Source organism: Sinocyclocheilus grahami, unplaced genomic scaffold (genome assembly GCF_001515645.1).
Source record: "Sinocyclocheilus grahami isolate Dianchi unplaced genomic scaffold, SAMN03320097.WGS_v1.1 scaffold859.1, whole genome shotgun sequence".
Lineage (NCBI taxonomy): Eukaryota > Metazoa > Chordata > Actinopteri > Cypriniformes > Cyprinidae > Sinocyclocheilus > Sinocyclocheilus grahami.
The window spans coordinates 288,926-315,442 of NW_015506038.1; the positions used below are offsets into that span (position 1 = coordinate 288,926).

General features: G+C 36.7%; 1 protein-coding gene across 1 annotated transcript in view; it reads left to right on the forward strand.

Annotated features, from left to right (window-relative positions):
* The window catches only part of LOC107563165 (calcineurin-binding protein cabin-1-like), a 105,367-nt gene that overhangs the window by 28,623 nt on the left and 50,227 nt on the right, over nucleotides 1-26,517 (forward strand). Inside the window, exons 27-31 of the mRNA XM_016247960.1 lie at nucleotides 1,415-1,504; nucleotides 2,442-2,626; nucleotides 3,231-3,458; nucleotides 15,197-15,366; nucleotides 16,343-16,761. Of these exons, the coding sequence (XP_016103446.1) occupies nucleotides 1,415-1,504; nucleotides 2,442-2,626; nucleotides 3,231-3,458; nucleotides 15,197-15,366; nucleotides 16,343-16,761 (1,092 nt within the window). The remainder of the gene's footprint in view (nucleotides 1-1,414; nucleotides 1,505-2,441; nucleotides 2,627-3,230; nucleotides 3,459-15,196; nucleotides 15,367-16,342; nucleotides 16,762-26,517) is intronic.

Here is a 26,517-nt window from a genome sequence, read left to right on the forward strand (position 1 = left end):
AGTTGAGTAAGTTTAATTAAGTCAGTTTGGATCAAAGCGTACCATAATGTGCCACATGTGAGGGGGTGTTTACATGACATTGTTTTCAACTAAAAACGGAACTATCCTCTCATTGGTCAGAGTGCATCTCTTTATGTTCTGGGATTTGACTCAAGTTAGCTCCATGGGCTTATTTGTGGCTATAACTGAATCTTTTGTTAACACGCACACTTATACGATATCTAAGCCCTCATTCCTGCTCCACCTGATTAAATATATATATATTCAGAGCTCCAGAGTTCTCTGTTAATTAGGCTGACAGCAACTTATTCAGGTAATATCAGACGTGGCGTGGATCCGAGCACGATTGCCTTGTTTATATATGCCTAAATGCAGTGTTGGGGGTAATATATTACAAGTAACGCAAGTTACGTAATCAGATTACTTTTTTCAAGTAACTAGTAAAGTAACGCATTACTTTTTAATTTACAAGAGAATATCTGAGTTACTTTTTCAAATAAGTTACTTTTTTTTCAATTTATTGATTGACAGCTCTCCTGTCCCCATGTTGAGAGAAATCAGAAGATGTTACTGTAGTTCTAAAATAAATATGAATATGCATTAATTCATCTCACTCACAAAAAAAAAAAACACAAAAATAATGCAACTCAGAATATGACGCAAACCTGCAATAATTAAATGTTAAACAACACAAATATCCTTTATGTATTTAATCCCATTCTTTTAACCAATGTCTTTACTTCTGACCCTTCGATGATTCAGTTCAACCGTACTAATAAGCAAAAATTACTCTAAAATTATGTGTGTTGAAATGTCTTCTTCTGTGTTCTACTGTACGGACGTAAATTTACTTTCCCTTCAGCCTGAGGCTTATTCCTTTCACTTTTGGTGTGAAAAGGCTTTTATATTTGCCAAAAATATAACTTTTTTATTTTAAAAACAAACAAGCAAGCCCTGTCCAGATTTAAAAAGTAGCGCAAAAGTAATGTAATTAGTTACTTTTTTTATGGAGTAATGCAATATTGTAATGCATTACTTTTATAACTTTCCCCAACACTGCCTAAATGATCTGAACTAAAGAAAAAACTAGCCAGGTTCCTGAACAAATGCTCTAAATCAGCCAGGTGTGAAAACATGTAAATCGAACACGCCAACAGTTCAGTGATACAGTTTGAGAATGATTAGGACACTCTGACATAAGTGTACTTTCAGTCACTTGACTGCAAACTCACCTTCAGGTCTGACTCTGTTCTGGTATGAAATGCCTACTTTTCACCGTTCAGTTAGTTCCTTGTGGATAAAATTGTGTGAAATATGTAAAGCCGTTGCTAGGGTTTTGAGTGTGAAAGTGGCTGCTGACCGCCCAACAGTCAGACACGCATCTCATTACAGCCCTTGTGCCATCTCTCTCCAGTCTGCACACTACCTGCATGAGGAGGCAGCCAGATACCCACGCAAAATCCACTACCACAACCCACCGGACCTCGCCATGGAGGCCTTAGAGGTATGTAGTGGAATAGGGCTCATTTACACTGTGTACACAATGTACACTAGCATTCAAAAGATGGGGGTTGGTACAATTTTGATATTTTTAAAAGAAGAGCCTTATGCTCAACAAGGTTGCATTTATTTGATCAAATATACATTAAAACAGCAATATTGTCAAATATTATTACAATTGGAAATTTTCTATTTTAATATATTTTAAAATTAAATTCATTCCTGTGATGCAATACTGAATTTTCAGCGTCATTTCTCCAGTCATTACTTCACTAGAAATCATTCTAATATGCTGATTTGCTGCTCAAGAAACATTTCTTATTATTATCAATGTTGAAAACAGATGTGCTGCTTTCAACAAGGTTGCATTTATTTGATCAAATATACATTAAAACAGCAATATTGTCAAATATTATTACAATTGGAAATTTTCTATTTTAATATATTTTAAAATGAAATTCATTCCTGTGATGCAATACTGAATTTTCAGCATCATTTCTCCAGTCATTACTTCACTAGAAATCATTCTAATATGCTGATTTGCTGCTCAAGAAACATTTCTTATTATTATCAATGTTGAAAACAGATGTGCTGCTTCAAATTTTTGTGAAAGGTTTTTTTTTTTTTTTTACGATTCTTTGATGAATAGTGAGTTCAAAAGAACAGCATTAATTCAAAATAGAAATTTGTATCAATGTAAAAATCGTTACGTTGATCAATTTAATGCGTCCTTGCTGAATAAAAGTATTAATTTCTTTCTACATTTCTTTTTTCTAAAATTGTTTTTTAAATTAAAATTTCTTTTCTTCAGTGACCTCAAACTGTTGAATAGTAGTGTAATGCAAATGTATTGCAAGTGCTCCTGTACTATGAAAAAACAATCAAACACAAGTTGCATTTTAATTCTTCCGGAAATATATCTCTTCTCTTACTTCGGCCAGCTGTTTTTCCGCCTGAGCGCCACCATTCTGAAGTTGCTGGAGAATGAGGAAGATGATGGTGAACAGTCTGAGCAGCAAATGAAGCTTCTGGATTATGAGCTGTTCTTCAACATGCTCGCCGAAGCTGCCGTCGGACCCTTTGCACGCGGAGAGGAGAAGACCACGGCCAAAAACAGCAATAACAAGTATGGCCACAAACCTTTTAAGCTTTAAGCTTGGAGGGCCTAAAATTGTCTAACATAGACTAAGATTCTGATTTCAATTGATTACAGCTGTATATCAACAAACCTTTAAAAAGAGGAGACTGCATTGCCATTGCTGATACTACACACTGTAGTCTTGCACAAGATTAGTAGCAAGCTTAAAGTTAACCCAGCACTCATTTTAGACAGACTTTAAGGCAGCTTCCTCACTTGATTAGATTGCTAAGTGCAGAGTTTTGATGACGATATTTGTAATGAAATCTGAGAGGTTTCTGTCCCTCCATTACATCCCACACAACTACTAGTCAAAGCCCAGAAATGCAGTAAATACATCTTTGAAGTAGTCCATGTGACTCCAATGGTTCAGCCTTTGTTTAATGAGGCGATGGCAATGCTTTTTGTGCACTAAAATAACTACTTTATTAAACAGTTTCTTCACTTCCAAGTTGATCTCAGATGCACCTTCACAAAAGCACCACGATGTGTGTTGTGTTGACGTGAGAGCAACGATGTTAAAAGAACCCTACATTTAATAGAATCTTTCCGTGTTTTTGTTTTGTTAGCATAATTTTTTTTCTCCCAACAGGGAAAAGCTTCCATCCATTAATGATGAAGACTCCCGCTCCTCGGCTGGCGTGAGTACCTGTCCGCAAGCGTTGACCACCTCATCTGTCACATCTGTGGTGGCTCCAACAACTTCTTTGCCTGGCGACGGTGCGGCAGGTGCGAGTTCTCCCCCGTACGTGGTCACTCCGGTCGACCATGATTACGTCAAACGTAAAAGCCTGCAGCAGAGGCACAGGCAGGGGCAGGAGCTCCAGCAGCAGCAGCAGCAGGACGGTACAGTACCAGGGCCAGAGAATAACTCACTCACTCACTCATGCACGGGGGAATGAGGATGATGAAGCTTACAGTATTCACCACTATTAAATCTGAATTATGGGCTCTGGTGTACAATAACATCTCCTCCCACCCCTCTTCTTACCATCTGCACCAGGCCTTAGAGGATCATGGGAAAATGGGCAACATTGCTTACAGTGTCTCAGCATTTTTTCCCCCTTTCTTTATTCGCTTTGCTTCAGTTACACTTTGTCATTTCTTGCCTTCAGGTAATGAAATCAGATTTTCAGTCAGAATGATTTATATTCATTCTTTACATTGTTTACGCTGCTGAATTGCCTTCATATTTTGTGTTTTTCACCGTTTTATTTGCACTTGCCATTCCTGCACGAATAATGAATGTGCTTTGCACTTGTTCACCCAGTAAATCATGTATTCTCTGCTGACCTTGTGGTGTAGGTAACCTAAATTTCAACATGGTTGGCCATTTGTTATATTTTAAATTAATTAGGTCAGAAGTTGAGCAAGAGTGTAGTAGAAGCTTTTGAGCTATGCAGTTTTGTTCGGCCTTATTGGAATAATACACATACATTTTTTGGGCTGTCATGATTTATTCTCAGTGCTCTATATCTGCTTCCTTCCTATCTTGTTGTAAATTAATTTTAGTGTTCAGGTCTTCAGAATTCTACTTAGTATTCTGTTATCAAAATTAAGTAAATTGACTTAATATCTCATTAATTCAACTTAGCAAGACAACTTGATATTTTTGTAGACTTGATACATTGCTGTCTCAACTTAGTGTTGTGCTAGTTTTCTTAGGAAGTTGACAGTGTCTTATTTCAACAAGGTAAATTATTTCAGCTCAGTAAGTCAAATTAATATCTTGTCATTTCAACTTAGTAATTAATTTACATACAGTAAAGGTAAGTCAACTTCGTATCTTATTTTTGATGTAGTATTTTAATGTTTCGTCTTAGTAAATCGACTATATCTTGAAAGTGTTTCATGGCAACTTAGTGAATTCACTTCATATTTCTTTGTATTTTTAGTAAGTACTTAGTTATTTCAAATCTTTTGAAAAATAAAATGTCAAAAGTTACTGGTTTTAATATAAAATGTTCTTGTCTTTTTGACAAAAGTAGTTTATGTCATTGTCAACTTAGTAAGTTTACTTTGTATCTAGTTATTTAGACTTTTCCTTTGTTTCAACACAGTAAGACAACTTGGTGTCTTATTTCAAGACAATATTTCATTGTTTCAATTTTGTATGTTGAAATGATGGGATACTCATCTGGCGTACAATCTGAAATAATGAGAGACACAGCTGGCTAAGTAGAAATTATGAAATGCTAAGCATGAATGACAAGTTAGTAAAAGAGACGTCCACTTAATATTTGAACATACTATTTAATTATTTTAATTGTTTCAACACACAGGTTTTCACTTCAGTAAAACAACCCTATATTGATCAATTTGTGACATATTTATTGAATGTTATGATTATACATAGTGCCACTACCTTTACATGTATGTAGATGCTTTTATTCAAAGTGACTCACAAAAGACAAACATAAGCAATTTTTCAAAGACAACAGTTTATTCCTTTTTAAAATCTTTTAAAAAATCTTTTATTAGAGCCCGACCGATATATCGTTTTGCCGATATTATCGGCAGATATGAGCCTGTCGCAGATATATCGTATCAGCGAATATGCCGCCGATATGAATTTTTTTTTTATAGAACATATAACGCAGATTAAATGCTTCTGAATGATGTAATTACTTAGTTTGTCTCCATTGTTTGCTACTGGCGACCCAGGTCAGTGTAGTGATGCGCGGATGAGCTCAAACTTCTCCCAAGTCCGCTGCTTCAAATTATCCGCCACTTCTCCCAAGTCCGCTGCTTCAAATCGTCACATTACAATGATTCTAATTCTTCGTTTTGCATGATGATTTGATGTATGGATGGTTCATTTTTAACAGCAGATTCAGTGACGTTAGAGACTAGAGCTGATCTGCGCTTCACGGCACGCATCTGCGGCGCATTAAATCATGTGTTACGGCCACCGGAGCTGATCGCGGCCACTCAGTCAATGCTGGTGTTTATACCGGTTGATCGCACAGCTGCGGCCCAGAACTCATGCTTATCACATCGGTCACCTCACATTGCGCGGCGCGACAAAATACAATAGAATTTCTATTGTATTTTGTCGCGCCGCTCGCGTCCGGTGTAGAATAGAACCCATTATAATCAGTGATGTTGTCAACACTGGATGCCGTAAACTGATGCCTCGTTCTATTTGACGTGCTGACACAAAGTTCAAATGATTTTCAACGGTCGCTTTGTCGCGTCCTGTTGTGGCACAGACACGGTGTCAGCATAGTTTGTCAGACTCAGTAATGTAGCAGATTGAAAAGTTAGTGTCTTTCTGCAGTCCAATAGACGGTGGTGCGGTGGTGGCTTGAGTCTGTTGAGTGGTGATTTAACGCTACGTTGTCACCTAGTTGGAGAGACTCAATGCTATGTAAATAAACAACAATGTCCCCATCTTTTACTCTCACAATGAGCTTATCATATTCATTTGCTACATTAGTAGGGCCCTCTGATTTCCTTGTGAATCCATTCATAAAAACGGAATGTAATGTATAACGTGGAATTTCATGGAATTTGTCTTATTTTTGATAAATAAATACAAAAACAGGTCAGTAAACTTAAATCAAATCGCAATATAGACTAGTGTCTGAATATTAAACTACAAAAAAATTATTTTAAATATGAATTCTCATGTTCTGCATGTTCCTTTGATTACCAGAAAATACACAACACAGAATTTGTGAGAAAAAAAATGTATTATATAATTTTTATATTGCATTATAAAATTATAATATTAAAATTATATATATGTTTACATTTGGACAAGCTGGACTTCCTGCATAAACCTGACCCTGTTGGTTTGGCAGTATAGCTTGTTTGCCCTACACAGTTACCTTGTTTATTTTCTTAATTGAAGTTATATATATTTTGTTCTATTTGTGTTTTTTTAAGTTATTTATAATAAGTGAAGTTTACTGTTAAGTGCACTGATGTCAGACTCATTTTAAATAATAAAGTTTATTGTTAAATTGTTTAATACCCTGCTTCCGTTACATAGGCCTATTTGTCACATAGTGACACACAAGTTTGATCATCACATTTGAGTTATTGCAAAAAATGTGTTTATGTATAAATATTCTGTTTATGTGTATATTGTATTCTATATACAGTACCAGTCAAAAGTTATGGACACACGAATAGGAAGTGTGTCCAAACTTTTGACTCTGTCCCTAATATCGGTATCGGCATCGGCCCCAAAAAACTCATATCGGTCATATTTTTTATGCAGATGTTTTTTGTAGTAGTTTGAAAGGGGGCATTGCATAGGACAGTTGATTAAATTTTGCTGTGGCCTGTTTTGATGAAATGGAGTCAGTATTTTTGAAACTGTGTCACAAGGTGGTGTTGGCCTAGTTGCTGGAGTCAGTTTCAGCTTGGTGTGTTCTGAAATACGGTTCTTAGATTTAGTCACTTCAGTCTTTAGGTGGATTGTCAGGGGCTAAACTTCTGCTCAGCTCTTGTTGTGTTCATCAGAGCTTAGGCTAAATAGCATGTGGCTTGCATGGCTGCCAATGGGCATTGTTTTTTTTTAATATGTACATATAACGTAGCTATATAAGTCATGTATTTATAGAAGATTTCATAATGCTTTTTTTACAGTAAAAAATAAGCAATGGAGACTCACCAACTCACCCAACAGATTTAGCTGTAAGCAGGATTGCCCAGCATGACACAACATAAATAATAATAAAAAAAGACTACAATTTTGTACTACTTTCAATCACAAGAAACTTAATATTTATTAAAGAAAAAAAAGATTCCTGCTGCATTCAAAGTTACTCTATCTTATTAGAGAGTCACCAATATTTCTGGGTCGGTAACAATAATTGCTTGTTTTGAGAGATACCGATAATTTTACTTTTAGTAGTTTACCTCTTAATTAAAGTGACTATGTAATAAGCTAATTTGATAAAAACAGCCACATGAAATAAGATAAGTATTGCTTTGAAAATGTTTAATCCATATAGACCGTGTGACCAACTCTTAACTGTGAATTTTTTATTTAATTGCTAAACAATTAGTGTAAAGAGTTTCACAATTTATGAAATATTATAATTGGTAAAAACATAAAAATCATATAGATGTGTCGTATATAGTAGGAATTTATTTTCTTTAACGTACAAGAAAAAAAAAATATAGTTCATGCAGAATATAAAAAAAAAATTACACCATGTTCATTTTAGTCTATTTTAAAATAAACCTACATGTCGAAATATAAGTGAAATGCTATGATCTTTCTTTATTTCAGTGACTGATCCGGGGTGTGGGGACGACATCTAGTGGCTATACAGTTTAGTATTACAGTTTTATTTATTTATTTATTTTTTTTCTTTAACGTACAAGAAAAAAAATATATAGTTCATGCAGAATATAAAAAAAAAATTACACCATGTTCATTTTAGTCTATTTTAAAATAAACCTACATGTCGAAATATAAGTGAAATGCTATGATCTTTCTTTATTTCAGTGACTGATCCGGGGTGTGGGGACTCTCGTGTTAATTTTTCAGCTCATTTTCCACTAGAAAACTTACAACTGCATTCATGCACACCATGGAATTTGAAATCACTAACAAACTCTAAATTTGAGCTAACATGATGATTTCCATGCTAGTCGTACCTGCAAATGTTCAAGTTGGTTGAGTCTTCATGCATAGCTTACGCTGTACAACTATGTTATTTCCTTTATCCTCTTTGAAAACAGAATAACTGTGAAATTTCCAGATAAGAAAACGTTTTTCCCAGCAGGAAACATTGTAATTCATTTACTGTAGCAGCGTCTCATCCCGCGCGTTTGAGGAGAATAATGATAGACGGGTGTTATTTGCGCATGCACCAGCAGGTGGCTCACGTGAGTCAACATGAGTGTCAACAGAACCAGGAACTATGATGAAGCAGCGCTAAATATAGCGTTATTATGTCAAAATACTCATTTATTAAATTTTAAATGAAACAAATGTAATCCTGATAGTATTCCCACTTTTTACAAAATGTAACTGTAATCTGAATACTTTGTTTTTTGAAGTAACTGTAGCGGATTACTAGATTTTTGTATCCTGATTAAGTAACGCCGTTACATGTATTCCGTTACTCCCCAACCCTGGTAATGGATGCTTTATTTAAGCTTGAGCGCTCATGATGTAAGTTGCTGAAAAAACAGTGAAACAGTGCAAGAACACACTTCATGTGTGAGCGACCGCTAAGACGGGTACTGTATTTTTATTGTTGATAATTGTTTTCAGTTTTCCAGTTATCTGTGAATAATACAGTATATCCCATTAAATAAGATATTACTAATAATATGTAGTGCAGCCCTGATTGTTTTCATGTTTTTTTTGTTTATTTAGTCATTTTTTTGTGGCTGGCCTCATATCATTGCCTCACTGAAACCACAGCGGCTTGCTGCAGATTTGAAGTGTGATTTTTAAAGGTGAACATTGTGACATGTTGCCCATATTCCTCAGTCGCTCCCATGGCCTGCTTTAGTCTCCCTGTCTCCCTGCTGCCTCCTGCCTGCTCCCTCTCTGCCTGCCTCTGACCTGCTTCCCACCTGCTGCTTCTTAATGGGTGCATGATGGGTCAGCTCCCTGATTCAACAAAGACTTCCCACAATGCACTCCGCACTGCTCTGTGTGCAAACTGACATTAGACCAACGTGTCTGCCGTGGCTCACATGTGCAAGGGAGATTGTTCTTGTGGGTTGTTCTGAATAATGTGGTTTGGTAAAGACAGTGGGAAGCTTAAACGGCTTTTTCTGCAAATGTTGGTGAGTGGATGAGTTTAGCGTCTTTATCAGCTGATACAACAGTTCAAGACCTGATGAATTCACTCTCCTTCTGTATGGTTGTTGATTTTAAAGGCCCCAATATACTCGCAGTGAAGTTCTTTTTTTTGTTCTTTCAATCTCAACACCACGAGAACGGGATTTAGATGAATATGTAAATATGTGCGTTTTCCTCTCAGTTAAAAAATAGACAATTCATTGGAGATTTGCATGTCAGTGAAGGCGGAGATCGCAAACTCCCGAAACAAACTAACGAACGACATTTGCTTCAGCTTAATTTTGTTTGAAATGCTGTCACAACAGTTCAAGTCTTTGATTTCGCTTGAAGTATATCGGGGCCTTAATGTGTCAATGTCATAAACACATGCAGGTCTTATTTCACCTCAAAATCAAAAGAAAAGATATTCTGAACGAAGATGATGATGCCTGGTTTTGCTTTGAGGCATCATTTTCAACACAATTTTCCCCCAAAATGTGGTGAAATATGACTCAGAAATAACCTTTAAAAGCTGCCCATTTCTCAGCACAACAGATAATGAAAGATCTCCTCTATTCACACTACAGAGATACACAAAATATACAACTGTATGACTTTTCTCCAGGTTATGAAACGTGTTCTAAACTGAATTTCCTCTACAGCTGACTTCTCACGTGACCATGACTACTGCCAGTGTTTCTCTGCTTTGCGGCCAGGATCTGTGTATGGTACAGACGCCCTTCCTCGCACAACCGATAGTACGAAACTACTGGCTCGCCTATCATTCTTCAAAAGCAGAGCTATAGTTCCCCCACGAATAAATAACAAAGGTCAAGAACCCTGAACACCATAGTAGTCATTTTTTTGTGGCTGGCCTCATGTCATTGCCTCACTGAAACCACAGCGGCTTGCTGCAGATTTTTAAAGGTGAACATTGTGACATGTTGCCCATATTCCTCAGTCGCTCCCATGGCCTGCTTTAGTCTCCCTGTCTCCCTGCTGCCTCCTGCCTGCTCCCTCTCTGCCTGCCTCTGACCTGCTTCCCACCTGCTGCTTCTTAATGGGTGCATGATGGGTCAGCTCCCTGATTCAACAAAGACTTCCCACAATGCACTCCGCACTGCTCTGTGTGCAAACTGACATTAGACCAACGTGTCTGCCGTGGCTCACATGTGCAAGGGAGATTGTTCTTGTGGGTTGTTCTGAATAATGTGGTTTGGTAAAGACAGTGGGAAGCTTAAACGGCTTTTTCTGCAAATGTTGGTGAGTGGATGAGTTTAGCGTCTTTATCAGCTGATACAACAGTTCAAGACCTGATGAATTCACTCTCCTTCTGTATGGTTGTTGATTTTAAAGGCCCCAATATACTCGCAGTGAAGTTCTTTTTTTTGTTCTTTCAATCTCAACACCACGAGAACGGGATTTAGATGAATATGTAAATATGTGCGTTTTCCTCTCAGTTAAAAAATAGACAATTCATTGGAGATTTGCATGTCAGTGAAGGCGGAGATCGCAAACTCCCGAAACAAACTAACGAACGACATTTGCTTCAGCTTAATTTTGTTTGAAATGCTGTCACAACAGTTCAAGTCTTTGATTTCGCTTGAAGTATATCGGGGCCTTAATGTGTCAATGTCATAAACACATGCAGGTCTTATTTCACCTCAAAATCAAAAGAAAAGATATTCTGAACGAAGATGATGATGCCTGGTTTTGCTTTGAGGCATCATTTTCAACACAATTTTCCCCCAAAATGTGGTGAAATATGACTCAGAAATAACCTTTAAAAGCTGCCCATTTCTCAGCACAACAGATAATGAAAGATCTCCTCTATTCACACTACAGAGATACACAAAATATACAACTGTATGACTTTTCTCCAGGTTATGAAACGTGTTCTAAACTGAATTTCCTCTACAGCTGACTTCTCACGTGACCATGACTACTGCCAGTGTTTCTCTGCTTTGCGGCCAGGATCTGTGTATGGTACAGACGCCCTTCCTCGCACAACCGATAGTACGAAACTACTGGCTCGCCTATCATTCTTCAAAAGCAGAGCTATAGTTCCCCCACGAATAAATAACTGGTGTGTGTCCAAAGGTCAAGAACCCTGAACACCATAGAGCTCAACAGTGACTATGCACTTAGTTTTACATAGGGCTTGGATTCCATTTTCCTCACTGGAATTTCAAAGATCATTCAGTACTTAATAGATTAAAGATTTCACCCCACGCAGATTTCATAACGGGGTCAACTTGGTTGTGCAGATTTGCCATGTTGACTTCTATGTGAGCTGTGCTTTATACATCGCTACACTATAAACAACCATTTTATCCAGCAACATTTTGCTAATGTGAACGGACCTTAAGAGCAACTTCAGCCTTTAGCTAACATTATGTAGCTAACCTCCTGAAATATGGTATTTTTAATGAATTTCACTGAGAATGCGCAATTAAACACTTATTACATTTTTGTTTAAGTCTACATTAGAAAAATATTTCATGCTTAAGAGCTGTTTCACACTGAAGATTTTTTTTTTTTTTACTTTAATAACCTTACTGTTGAGCTCATTATTCTGATTGTTTTAATTCTCAACATTTATAACTGACACTATATTGGAATAACAATAACTGTATTGGAGCTATAGTTTGGTTGTGCGCTCTGCTTTTGAGGAAAGTGACCCCATTATTCACTGTTCTAATGTTTACTGTGGGTCACATCAAAGATTATTATGCAGTAACACTTGACCTTTTCAAAACAAAAGCCCTTTTCTTCTGTGCAATTAATATTACAGCGCTCTTACTCTGTTGATGATTTCTCCCCTCAATCGGATCAGTCTTTTCTGCACTGAAACGCCTGTCATTTTCCCTGTTCAGCACTTCCCAGCACATAACCGGGTCCCGTCTAGACCTTCTTTGTGTCTTTAACATACTCTTGAGCTCCTGTTGAAATCTGTAGCAGACCAACTAATGGGCCTCCTGGCAGTGTTGGCCTATAGCTGCTAATGCGCTCTGCAGGAAGCTGCAAATTTGCGCTGACACAGCGCCATTTTTCCCCTTCACACTGAGTGTGCGGGTGCGTTGGTGTTCTGTGGTGGAGGGGAGGGGTGTGTTGCCATCGCACTCTGTTGTGTCATGGAGGTGATGGTGTGTGATAATGAATTTCTACCCTCTGTGCCAAATGCTGACACTCCCAGCATGCTCAGGGGCTTTTTCTGCTTGTTTGTGGGCAGCACAAGAGGAATTACATTAACTTTATTTTCTGGGCTTGCTGAAAAGCACAATATTTTCAAGCGCTTTGCTCTACCTCAGGAGCAGGCTGATTCGACACTGCATTGAAACATGCGCCCTGTAACCTCTGACCTCAGACCTGGATCAAAACCACTGTACCTGTTAAAGGAATAGTTCACTCAAAAAATTTTACTTCTTTCATTAATTACTCACCGTAATGTCCTTCCAAACCTGTATGGCTGAAGCGAGAAAGTCCATTCATCTGTTTGAATATGCAAAAGTACAAATCAGGTATGAGAATTACTGTGAAAGGAAATATCAGCAGTGAATAACTACTTACATTTTAGTCTTTTTAATTTCCTCACAAATCAGAAGACTTGGAATATAAGTCATAGACAACTTTTTTTAGTGCTTTTTTCCCCTTTTTAACAGTTTGTCCTCATTGATTTTCAGAGTAGGTAGAAGCAAAACATTACAACATTTTGTGTTCTGCAGTAGAAAGTTAAGAGCATATGGATTTGGTTGAGCATGAGGGTGAGTAAATAATGACAGAATTTTTGTTTTGTGGCTTAAAGGGATAGTTCACCCAAAAATAAAAATTTGATGTTTATCTGCTTACCCCTAGGGCATCCAAGATGTAGGTGACTTTGTTTCTTCAGTAGAACACAAACGGAGATTTTTAACTCAAACCGTTGCAGTCTGTCAGTCATATAATGCCAATCAGTGGGCTCCACGGCTTTGAGAGTAAAAAAAAAACATACACAGACAAAACCAAATTAAACCCTGCGGCTCGTGACGATACATTGATGTCTTAAGACACGAAACGATCGGTCTGTGCAAGAAACTAAACAGTATTTATATAATTTTTTTTTACCTCTGATCCACCACAATGTCCAACTGTCCTGAGCGCGTTCACAACATCTGGCGCGTGACGCATGTACGTGCTCTGGCATTAGTAGACATAGATATTAGTAGATGCCTCATTAGTGACTGTTTCTATGGGCCGCGATACGATCCAAAATGACGGACGCGTCAACGTATCTGGAGCGGTCGAATAGGGCATCTATACATATCTATGATAGTAGTCACATGTGCGGAAGCGATCTGTCGTGCGTATACGTCACTCATTATTTACACAGTGCAGAGAGATTGCAGACCTGTTCACAGGCACTGCGATGATCTAAAGATATTTAGAAGTACAGGTCATCACAATGGAAGACGATTTTGATATATCATCAGACAATGTGGAATTTTTTGCCCGACCGTATTTATTTGACGTCACGCGCCGGATGTTGTGAACGCGCTCAGGACAGTTGGACATTGCGGTGGATCAGAGGTAAAAAATTATATAAATACTGTTCAGTTTCTTGCACAGACCGATCGTTTCGTGTCTTAAGACCTCAATGTATCGTCACGAACCGCAGGGTTTAATTTGGTTTTGTCTGTGTATGTTTTTTTTTACTCTCAAAGCCGTGGAGCCCATTGACTTCCATTATAAGACTGACAGACTGCAACGGTTTGAGTTAAAAATCTTCGTTTGTGTTCTACTGAAGAAACAAAGTCACCTACATCTTGGATGCCCTGGGGGTAAGCAGATAAACATCAAATTTTCATTTTTGGGTGAACTATCCATTTAATAGAGTGCTGCAGTAATGAGGTGTTTTTTCCCCCTCTACAAACCCGAATAGGATTTTTCAATTGGCTTTTGGATTATTGCAGACAGTAAGCTCAGTGACCAACAAAAGTTTATGATTCTTACACGTTTTGTTCACAAAAAATGGAAAATTACATCAAGGGCGAGGAAGCATCATCTCATAAATAACAGAAAATTTGGTCAGTGGCGGGGAAAGAGTTGAAATCTACAAATTGGAAAGTTTGAGTTAAAATAGTTTGCAAGATTGCGATTATAAACAGAACAAGGCAGTAAAAGCAGACTAATGAATAGATGAGTTTACCCGTTTGATTTAATGTTAAAGAAAGTATTTGTAGTCCCACTTGTAATTACGTATTTCAAGACACGTAATATCTTAAAAAAAAAATCACAAGTGGGATATTACTGATGTATTTTATGTCATAGAAAAACATGGACATATCTTGGGTTTGTGTTAAATACAGACCTTATTTCAGGCATTTAACCAAAAATTTACTGACTTTCTAACTGGTTTCCGGGTTTTAGGACTCATTTTTGCAGCACTTTATTACTGTTCCTTTCATTTGTAGAAAATGATAGCAAATGTTTTCAGGTACAGAATTTTGATTTCACTTTCTCCATGTTAAAATCCAAAACCTTGTTCCAACATACGCCTGCCTGCTCTTCAGGAATAGCTACATTTGTAAATCTGTCAATCCAGCAAATGTTTCCAGCCTTGTGTTCATTGGAGGTTATCACACAATTCATCTGGGGATCCGTGTTGATTGGTGGATTGTGCAAATTGGGCTACTCTGAAACAATAAATGAATAAAGGGTGTTTTTAAATACATTAATATTTACAAAGGACTGAGGAGGACGCTCTTGTTGAATGAGTGTAATTGTGTGGTATATTTTTTTTCCCCTAAATCAGAGCAAAGTCAGGACAGCATTGCTGGCATGTCGGACTCCAGCTCCTTGCAGGATGTCTTCATGGACGCCACCAGCTCACAGGACAGCAGCCACAAGGTCGATTCTGAGAAGTGTAGTATTTTTCCGGAAGAATCAAATGCCACTGGAAAAGAGAAACCGGCCACATCAGAGGATGCAGGTATTGATCCCAGTTCTTCTAAACGCGTACTTAATGCAACGTTTTGGAAATAATTTATGATTTATGAATTTTTAACCCTGTTACTATAACTGTTTGTTCTGTCTGTGGAGCTCAGGAGTGACTCCCGAACTGGTTAACACATGGTTACAATCATAATAATAATCATGATAAAGGTGGCTGCCAACAGATTAACCAGTAAATACTTAATGGTTATTAGGCACATCTCCCGTCATATTCTCATTATGGTTAAACAATCTAATTATATTGGCTTAATTGTGGTAAAATTTATTTAAGATTTAGCATTTAGTGTTAATATTTACCATATTGTATTCTTATATTTTTGTAAACACTCACCAACCCCAAACTTTTGTACGGTTGTATATAAATATTGTAATTAGTTTTTTGTTTCATTTTTTTTTAAAATGAAATGATTAAATAACTCAAAAAAATAACTGAATGTAAAATGATCTTAAATGTCTTGAAAATGTCTTAATTTTCTTTAATCTAAAAATAATTTCAGTCACATTTTTGTATGGGGACCAATTCTCACTATTAATTAACTATTAACTACGACTCCTAATTTTCTGCTTATTAATAGTTAATAAGGTAGTTGTTAAGTTTAAGTATGGGGTAGAGATTAAGGGATCTAAAATTAGTTAATGCAGAATAAGGCATTAATATTATAAGTACTAATAAACAGCCAATATACTAGTAATTTGTGTGCTAATAAGCGACTAGTTAATAGTGAGAACTGGTCTTTAAAATAAAGTGCTACCATAATTTCTTAGCATTTTCTTTTGATATTGGATTGAAATAAAAGCCAGACATGTTCTTGACAGTTTTCCTGAAATTCAGCCAATTTCTGTCTTGCCAGGATCACTAAACACAGTAGATTATCAATTCATACTCTGTTGCTTTTTACAATAAAAGCATTGCTTTTCAATATCTGCAAATATCAATATCTAAAATCCCACAGGCCCCTTGGAGGACAAGAACATGGATATCAGCTCTGCCACACTCTCTCAAGAATCTTCAGTCACACAAGAGTCTTCAGACACCACCTTATCCATCACCTCCCCTGAGGCCTCCGTCCCCAAAACCCCTACCACAGACACCCCTACCCAAGCTCCACCTCTGCCACTGCACTCCGCCCAACCACACAGACCCCACCCCCAGACCAGCTCCTCCAGTGAGTGCAAGCGCAGGCCAGAGCCGCCGCCTCCGCTGGAGGTGATAGAGTTGCCTAAGTGTCTTCCGCCGGGATGGAGAGAGCAGAGGAAAACGCTAGTGGAAGTGTGTGTGAGGTCTCTCTTCCTGTGTCTGAGTCGCTACCCGCAACACTACAAGAGTCTCTATCGTCTGGCCCACCTGTACTCCTACAGCAAGAAACACAAGGTGCGCATATACACACACACACACTTTGTACACGCACCTCACAGTGTATAATTTCTGCACCACTGAAATACAGGAATGCAAACTTGCATGTGGTCTGAGACAAATGAAGTAGATATCTTTTTTTTGTTTTAACTCTAAAAAAAAAAAAATCAGTGTTGTTAATCTGGAAATGTAATTAAATTACTGATTACTCCTTTTAAAAGTAATCAAGTTACTGTTCTGATTACTTTATTTCAAAAGTAATTAGTTACATCAATAGTTACGTAACTTTTTTTCTGTACATCCATGACATTTGCATGAAATGGTAAGTTTCGTGTTGCCTAGCCACAACATCCCAGCATAAACGCTACCCATAAAATATTATTAATGTTATTAAAGCATTAACATTCACAAAGCACTGTTATTTTTAACTAAAAGCAAGCATAGGCTGCTGCGTGCATGGTTTGGCATGGCAGAATTGGAGCAAAGAGCACTCCCTTTATAATCTCTATTAAAAGCTGTTATAAACTGTACAATCTCTCAGTTATAACATTTAGTTTTCTTGTTGCTTTTGTGCAATGGATGAATAACAATTTATTTGTTTTTGGATATTTTATGTTTAGATATTTCTATTTTGCGTGAGTCCAGCGAATCATTTTATTCTCCCGCATCCCGCTCACACACACGAGTCTCTACCCACCCACACCCGCCCATCAAATCTCATCCCGCGCCGCACTCTGTTGCGTCGGGTCCCGCGGGAATGCAGGTCTCTAATCCACTAGCACTGGACTCGACAGTATAAGTTGACGCACTGCTCTCCGCGCCCAGTACTTTCTCGAAGTTTTACCGTGCTGTGCTGCTCTTTCAGGTGTTTTAAATAGGATGTGGAGTTTTTCACGGTTGAAAAGATTTTCTTCGCCCCACATAATTGGCAACGCACAATAATGTTCTTGCCTTTGACAGAAATAAATTCAAAATAGAAAGTGTACTTTTCTCTCTCCAAGCTGAGTTTTTTTTTTGGTTGGTAGTATCCGCCTCGCAGGCGCTTACCAGTCAAAGTAGATCTCAGGTAGAGGACGTCGCGTGTGCTACACCCTTTTTAAAATCTACTGTAGATGATAAAACACTGCATTCTGTTGGCAATGATGTAACACAGCGGTAACATATAGAGACCTTGACTTGGAACTATACTCTAATTTTTATTTTGGAAATTGTTACACGTTAAATTTCTCTGTTACTAAAAAAGAAATCAAATTACTAATAAGTAATGCATTACTGCCCAACACTGAAAATAATAATAGTTTAAAGTATAGTTACAATTATTTCTTCCCAGGGGTCGCATCTTTTTCACCCATGATGGGTTTGCAACCCTGTTGTGCTAATGTATTTTGGTGAAATTCACAATTTTGACTCGGCACATTTTTCTGAAGGACTGCAATAAACACTAAAGTTTATTAATTACTACATAGTTCAAACTTTTCTTCTATTTTACATATTCTACCAAACCTGTCAAGTGTCATGTAACCAAACGCATAGTCATGCAACAATTATTATTAGTATATTAATAATTTAATATTAATAAAATTTCAAGTAACATCATATTTTAAAGTACTACATAAATATTAATGTTATAATATGCTATAATGCCTGTTATAAAATACAAAAAATAAAATTTTTATACATGTTTTTCATTTTCATTATCGAAAACTAAAAATAAAATAAACATATACTTTTTATTTCTCTTATAAAAAAATAAAAAAAACTTGTTACACCGGTTTTTCAAACACTTCCTGTTTGTTTCCTGTTAGTTATCGTTAACTAAAGCTAAAATATTAACTGAAATAAAATGTTAACAAAATTTACTTTATTTCAGCTAGTTGCCAAGGCAGCATTTCTGGCCTTTGTTTAGTTTAAGTTGAAGTACTAAAATAACTAAAACTACATAAACTAAAGCTAAAAGCTACAACTCAAAGAAACCATATAGACAAAAAAAAAGCTAAATTACTGAAACTTCAAAAATTAAAATGAAAACAAGACAATATAAAAATAAAATCTCATTCAGAATATTAACAAAAACTATAAAAGTTTACCAATGATACCGAATGCTTCATAAATTCTGCTATTGGTCGAACAGGTCAGTGAATCTTATGAATAAAAATAAAAATCTCATTCTCTTTGTGAAAACAAATTTGCATTAATAACAAATACTAAAAACATACAAAAATACTATTTACAGATGTACTTTACTGTTAAATATGTAGTGTAATAATAATTTAATAATACACTTTTTTCCCATTATACTAATCAGAATGATATTTTCTCAATTTACAGTAGACAACTAAGAATTTACATAATGGTCTTCGAGACAGTCTTCATTTTCTTTATGCAGATTATTTCTTATAGTACGGGGCTGTTGAATGCTTGAATCTGATTGGCTGATGAACATTCTAAGGTGTGCGATTATTTTCAGGGAAATTCACAGCTAAAGTAGTTCTAGGCAGGTCTTGACCGCATTACATGTCCATATCACTTTGCCAAATGATTTCAGTTATTTCAAAGGTCCTTACAGCCTACAACAGCAAAAGAACCAAAAACCCACAGCGACACTGACCAAGCTAATAAATATAGTAAACAATAGGATAAAAACGACAAATTATCTCCATGTTTTTGCCACAAAATTATGTTTTATTATGTACAGGAAGCACATACTCTATCTATCCCACTCTCTCTCCCTTACAAACGCACACTCATACAGTACTGACACACACACACACACAGAGACAGACACACACACACACACACACAGAGACAGACACACACACACACACACACACACACACACAGAAACATACACACGCACAGAAACATGTTGTCAGTGCTGCTCTGATGATTTTATCAGTAAAATAGTTTAGCAACTTAAAAGCTACATGTCTTTTGTCATTAAGCGAGGTAATAACGCCGCTGTTCTTGAAGCAGATGTGTTTCGCTATTAGTAGACTCGCTGCTGCCGAACAGTGTTGAGAGACACACAGACTCAGCTAATTCACGCACGCTTAATCTCTCTCTCCCATAACTGCATTAATAACTGCATTACTAGCAATGGCTCAAGCCACCGTTACTAGGTCTAAAATGACAATTTGGAATTAGCAACCGAGGTGCTGGATGAGATGCGTAAGAAATAAGTCTTTTAAGGACAAAACCGGACGAATGTCTTGAAATACATCATCTGAACAATGTCTCTAGGTGTGGGAACCATAGTATAAACGGAATAATTGACTCCGGTCCGTTAAATTATTATAAAATAAAGCACACCCGAGGTGTAATGCACGCCCGTCGTCAATTATTCCTTACTTGATTTTAGGGTGAAGTATAACCATGACATTTCTTGACGGTGTTAATGAGATTCACCTTGTTCAGTCCCACCCCCTTGACTGAGTCAGTGTTGATTATTTTAGGAAATCACACTACAACTGGCTTGTAAGTATACTTATAGTTGTCTCTGCACATAACGAAAGTATTTTGACATAAAAAAGATACTACAATGAAGATTTACAATAACCATCTACTGCACAAGAACACCAGAATCAGCTCTAGATATATGTGCATCTCTAATACTAACTCAGCCAAGAGGGTGATATCATATTCACTAGTGTGTGTGTGTGTGTGTGTGTGTGTGTTTAAAGCCCGTGCACGGTGGATGCCACAACCTATAGATAGTAAGACTGGGCATTAAAAACTGTGCCCACTCACCTCATGGGTGTAAAAAGAGCAGTAGTGCCAAGTTAAGCGCAATGCCAGAATGTTGTGTAACACCCCTGACCACTAAACAAACCACTTACACTTGCCTGAAGTCTAATGTATCTGCTGCCGTTTGTTTTTTACTTGTGAAGTCGGTAAGTGTGCACATGGGTTCAGTGGGGATTCCCCATGCTGACTTTACATACAGTATGTGGTCAAGTCATGTAAAAACCCGTGCTAAATAAATCAACTTCCTGCTCGAATGGGCTGATGGCCTTTGTTAAGCACAGCAGTGGCGTGCCTGCAAGCCCTTCAGACGTCACATTATTATACGGTATATAGGAGGACATCAAGTGCTGTATTACTTTTAGAATTTTTTATTTTACTTATAATTTATAAGTACTTAAAAGAATATCAAAAACATTTCATTAAGCTTTTTTTTTAATCACTCAAATAACATCAGCATACAACGTATCAAGCGATAAAAGTGTCAAAAATGAAAATGAACCTACCATACTCCAGTGGTTTGTCATCTTCAGGAGTCTTTCACAGAGCCGGTGTGTGGTTGTTTTTCGCAGTCATTAGGACTACTCAAAGGTGACAGTAAATAACATATTATGTATTTTTTTTTCTAAATTAGATTTATTTCAAATAAATGCTGTTCTTTGTGCATCAAAGAATCCTGAAAAAAATGCATCACAGTTTCCATAAAATATTAAGCAGCACAATATTGTTTTTAACATTGATAATAATAATAAATGTTTCTTGAGCATCAAATCAGCACATTATAATAATTTCTGAAGGATCGTGTGACACTGAAGAGTGGAGTAATGATGCTGAAAATTCAGGATTTTAGAATACATTACAATAGAAAATTGTTCATTTAAATTGTAATAATATTTCACGATATTACTGTTTTTACTGTATTTATGATCAAATAAATACAGCCTTGGTAAGCATAAAATACTTCTATCAATAACACTTAAAAAAACACTTTTGAAGCTTAGTCTACAAGCAAAAAAAAATTTAAAAATACTAAAACCATAAATAATTTGAACATTCAGTCTGATGCTCACTAAAGGAAACATCTGCTGTGGCTTGTGTATCTTCAGCTTTTATTTATGGGAAATTCACCATGAAAGGTATACCTGTAATGTCTATTAGTATTTCTTTCCCCAGAGTCCCATTTGGCGACACATGGATTTTTTTTAAAGGGGTGGTTGATTGCGATGTCACTTTTTTTAACGTTATTTAGTGTATAATGTTGCTGTTTGAGCATAAACAATATCTGCAAAGTTACGGCGCTGAAAGTTCAATGCAAACGGAGATATCGTCTTTTAAAATTCTACAATGAGCTACTTCCCGGGTTCGTTACGTTACAAACCCAGAAATTTACATAAACTCCGCCCCTGGGAGCATGCAACAAAGGGGGTGGGGCCATGTTGCGCTATGTTCAATGCCGGATTCACACAAAGGCTATTACCGAAACATGGAGCAGTTCCCACTTTAAAAGCAGAGGCAGCTTTTGTTGGGCCCCAACCTGTAAGTATGTTTTATTATTTAGAAATCTATTTTCCATGTATAGATTCTGTCATTATTTTTTGGTTATATCAAGGACGTAAACAAAGGACAGCGCAGTTTGGCTTTAGTAGCCAGTTAGCTAAATGCTATTTCGTACTTCTAAGACAAACATGTACAAACATCAACAAACTTCTATGTAATCACACCTCAAATTGATAAGGCAATATTGACACCATTATTCACATTCCACCAGAGTACATGCAACTATTGCCCGTAATGGTAATGAGCGTGAAGTTTCCGGACATCGTGCAGTATGCGGTTAACGAATCACAACACACTGGGCCAGCTAACCAATCTGAGCCCATTGCGTATTTGGTATCATAGAAACAGGAAGTCAACCAGCCGTTCAAATGACAATGGAGACAGTGGCTTACAATAAAGGTAAAATATATGAAAAATAATAGTTTTTTTTTTTTTTTTAATTAAGCATTAATACATGTTACACTGCACCCCATAAACACAATCAAGCCAAGAAAAAAAAGCAATCAACCACTCCTTTTAATTTCATTTTTTTGAGCCACCCAAATGCAAATAGAGGAACAAAATCACAATTTCTGTTGATGTTTTAGTGACCGAGCGTTTGAGACTGATTCATCTTGTGAATGATGCTGCAAATGACATGCCGACCTGAGCTTTTTGTCACTGATATGCAAGAAAAAATGTTGTCATAATGACATTTTTTATAATAATAATAAAAAATTCAGTTTCTCAATTCATTCGCCACTGGCCAGTGTGACATGGTGGTAATTTTGGGCCCTGGCCGAAAGCGTATTACTGCATTTGTTTGTATTAGAACCAACATTTCAAACTCTGTGTAAACACATTGACATACAGTCCCTGCATGTCATTATCTCTTTTTCTTTCTGGTGAATTTTCTATGAAAGCTTTAGCTTCCCTTTCTACATAACAATAGCAGCTTTCTTTGTCGCAAGAAAGAAATGTTAAGTGTTTTTTTTTTTTTACTGAAGGTTGTAATATCCATAGCCATGTATAATAATATCAGTGACTGCTTAATGGAAGGAGGACACTTGAAAAGGATGCAAAGCATTATTGTTCATGTTTCTTTCAGAATAGGGTAGACTAAAGCCTGATCTCTGTGATTATGTTCTGCTGGCATAACCTTTCATATCCAGCCTAATGCTCTCTTTTCTGTTTTGTTCTATCTCTCACTGTCATATCTTGAATTACAGTAGCTAAAGGAATGCTTCACTCCAAAATGACAATTTCTGTTGATGTTTTAGTGACCGAGCGTTTGAGACTGATTCATCTTGTGAATGATGCTGCAAATGACATGCCGACCTGCGCTTTTTGTCACTGATATGCAAGAAAAAATGTTGTCATAATGACATTTTTTATAATAATAATAAAAAATTCAGTTTCTCAATTCATTCGCCACTGGCCAGTGTGACATGGTGGTAATTTTGGGCCCTGGCCGAAAGCGTATTACTGCATTTGTTTGTATTAGAACCAACATTTCAAACTCTGTGTAAACACATTGACGTACAGTCCCTGCATGTCATTATCTCTTTTTCTTTCTGGTGAATTTTCTATGAAAGCTTTAGCTTCCCTTTCTACATAACAATAGCAGCTTTCTTTGTCGCAAGAAAGAAATGTTAAGTGTTTTTTTTTTTTACTGAAGGTTGTTATATCCATAGCCATGTATAATAATATCAGTGACTGCTTAATGGAAGGAGGACACTTGAAAAGGATGCAAAGCATTATTGTTCATGTTTCTTTCAGAATAGGGTAGACTAAAGCCTGATCTCTGTGATTATGTTCTGCTGGCATAACCTTTCATATCCAGCCTAATGCTCTCTTTTCTGTTTTGTTCTATCTCTCACTGTCATATCTTGAATTACAGTAGCTAAAGGAATGCTTCACTCCAAAATGACAATTTTGTCATCGTTTACTCATTCTCGTGTCATTCCAACTTCCTTTCATCCTGAATTATTAAGAATGACAAAAATGCACCATACAAGTATCATAAACATATTTCATATGACTTGTGCACTATATTTCAAGCCTTCTGAAGACACAAGATAGCTTTGTGTGAAAAAACTCTTGAATTTATTCACTGAAGATCGTGAGTTCATGTGAGAAAAGTAGCAATGCCTTGTTCTTTAACAAACTGTTCTTTGAGTCAGATCTTTTCAATGAATTGGCTGATCCACTTCACAGTACCCATCCCAATGATTTATTCACAAATCGCCAGAGGCGGACAAAGTACTCAACTCCATTACTTGAGTGAAAGTACAGATACTGCTGGTCAAATATTACTCCATTACAATTAAAAGTTGTAAAGACAGATTTTTACTTGAGTAAAAGTACAGAAGTACTTGCTTTTAAAGCAATGGTTAACAGCTCATTGGAGAGGAAGATTATCATTGAATAATGGTTTAAATTTCAATCTACAGGGCTCCAGACTAACTGATAATTGGCCAGTGTGGTGTGGTTTTGTTCCGCTTCTGGCCCGTTTGCTGTTTAATGTTTCTCAAACGCAACAGAAATGGCAGTGTTTATAGGTTAATCAAACTGGTTAGTGGCACCAGTGCAACCTCTGTTTATTACTGAATAATGACTTAAAATTTCAGTCTATTATAAGAGAAGACCTGAAATAAATACTGTTATAGTGCATCCTTTTTTGAAGCTTGGAAGTTTCGGTTCTTATTCATTATGATTGCATGCACAATGAGCCAATAGTTTATTCAATATTTATTTTACATGTCAGACTTGGAGTCACTATATCATGCCATCTCTCTCTTTCTCTATAAGTCTCTTTCTCTCTCTCTCCATTGCACGTGTTTGTGCTCTTTTCAGACACTTTCTTACCAAACGGACTCACGTATGTCATCTCCATCCCCTCACACTGAGAAATCTGTCTGATCTTTGAGCAGAGATTGTTCAGCTCTGAAATTTAATCACCCCACCATGAGATTTTATAATCGCCACAACATATTTAATCGCACCCGACTCGTTCCCAAGGCGAAAGCATGGAAATTTAGATCTTGGATTTAGTGAATGGCCCCAAACAGCATTTGAGCTCTCTTTTGTACAGTGTGTGAGATACAGTGAGAGATACGTGTGTGTCTGTATCCTAATAAAGAAGACTGCAGCGCTCTGATGTTATGTGTTCATTAACGGCGAATTAGCGGTGTGGAAATGGATTTGATGGGATGATACAGTGTAATTATATTGGAGTGTCACAAGAGTTTGGATTAGCATTCAGTCTTTAGCTGTAATGGTTTGTCTACATTTTAAAGTTGTTTCTGTATTTTCCTGGGTTCAGTAAGGCAGGTCATGCAAAGTTTTTATGTATAGAATATCTGGATGACCTGCTTGGTTAGATTAAAATTAATAGTACTGTATTTGCAGTCCCACAATGCAATGGGATTTAACCGATTTCCAGTGTGACAAATTAACAAGCAGTGTTGCCAAGTCCCAAGTTTTTCTGTGGAATTGGGTTATATTCATACAGTTGCCGTGGGTTGTGTTTTTAGTCCACGGTTGAAGTGCAACCCCTGCCATCACTCCCTCCACCCCAGAACACAATTTTGGAGTGAATATAATAGCCAGTTTGCCCCAGAATGCTATTGGGCTAGTTTTGACCGTGATTTTGCTAGTTTTAAGTTGCACACAGTAGTTACACAGACATGGCAACCCTGACTACTAGAAGAATTTTTAACTCAAAATTGGACTAAATGCAAAATCATATTTTGTGAGGTTATGTGACAATAGAATAGCATAATTTAATTTGAAACGGGGCAGTTCTGCCCTACAAAGGCAAAAGACCTTAACTCGCTAGAGTGTGCAACTGCGAAAAATTACTTTAAAGTTGTTTTGCTTGTCCAGCCAAATTAATTATAGGTAGGACACTGGAAATTTAACAATTAGATGTTTTGGTAATGAAAATTATCGACATTAAAAAATTGTGAGTTCAGACTTGATTTTTACCCCTATTTTGAAGTTAATGTACTCTGCCTTTGCATTGTCTGCAAAACATGAGAAGTCACACCAAGCCAAAAGGCAGTAACTTCCACATTATCAATATTTGGTTGCTGATCACCATTTACAAAATCGTTATAGTAACACCTGTATAAAATCTAGTGATCATGGGCTATCTCATATAGGCTATTGCATATACTAATGTGACTGTATTAATGTTTTCTCTTTTTTTTTTGACCGTAACAAGCAGACTAAAATGTAAACATGTGAGTGGATACAGTGGATACCAATTTATTTGCTATGCTCATTAACGTAAAAGAATGTTAGACAGCATAATTGCTTTTATATTGACTTTTATATTAAATAGCCTAAACTAAAAGAACGACTTATGGATTGATGTGAACGCCAGCAAGCAGGAATAATGCTCAGAATGCTTGTGGATTAAACATCTCCGATGATGTTCATTGCCATGGATTGATTTGATCAGGTTATAAGAAAAGGTAGGATATGGATTTA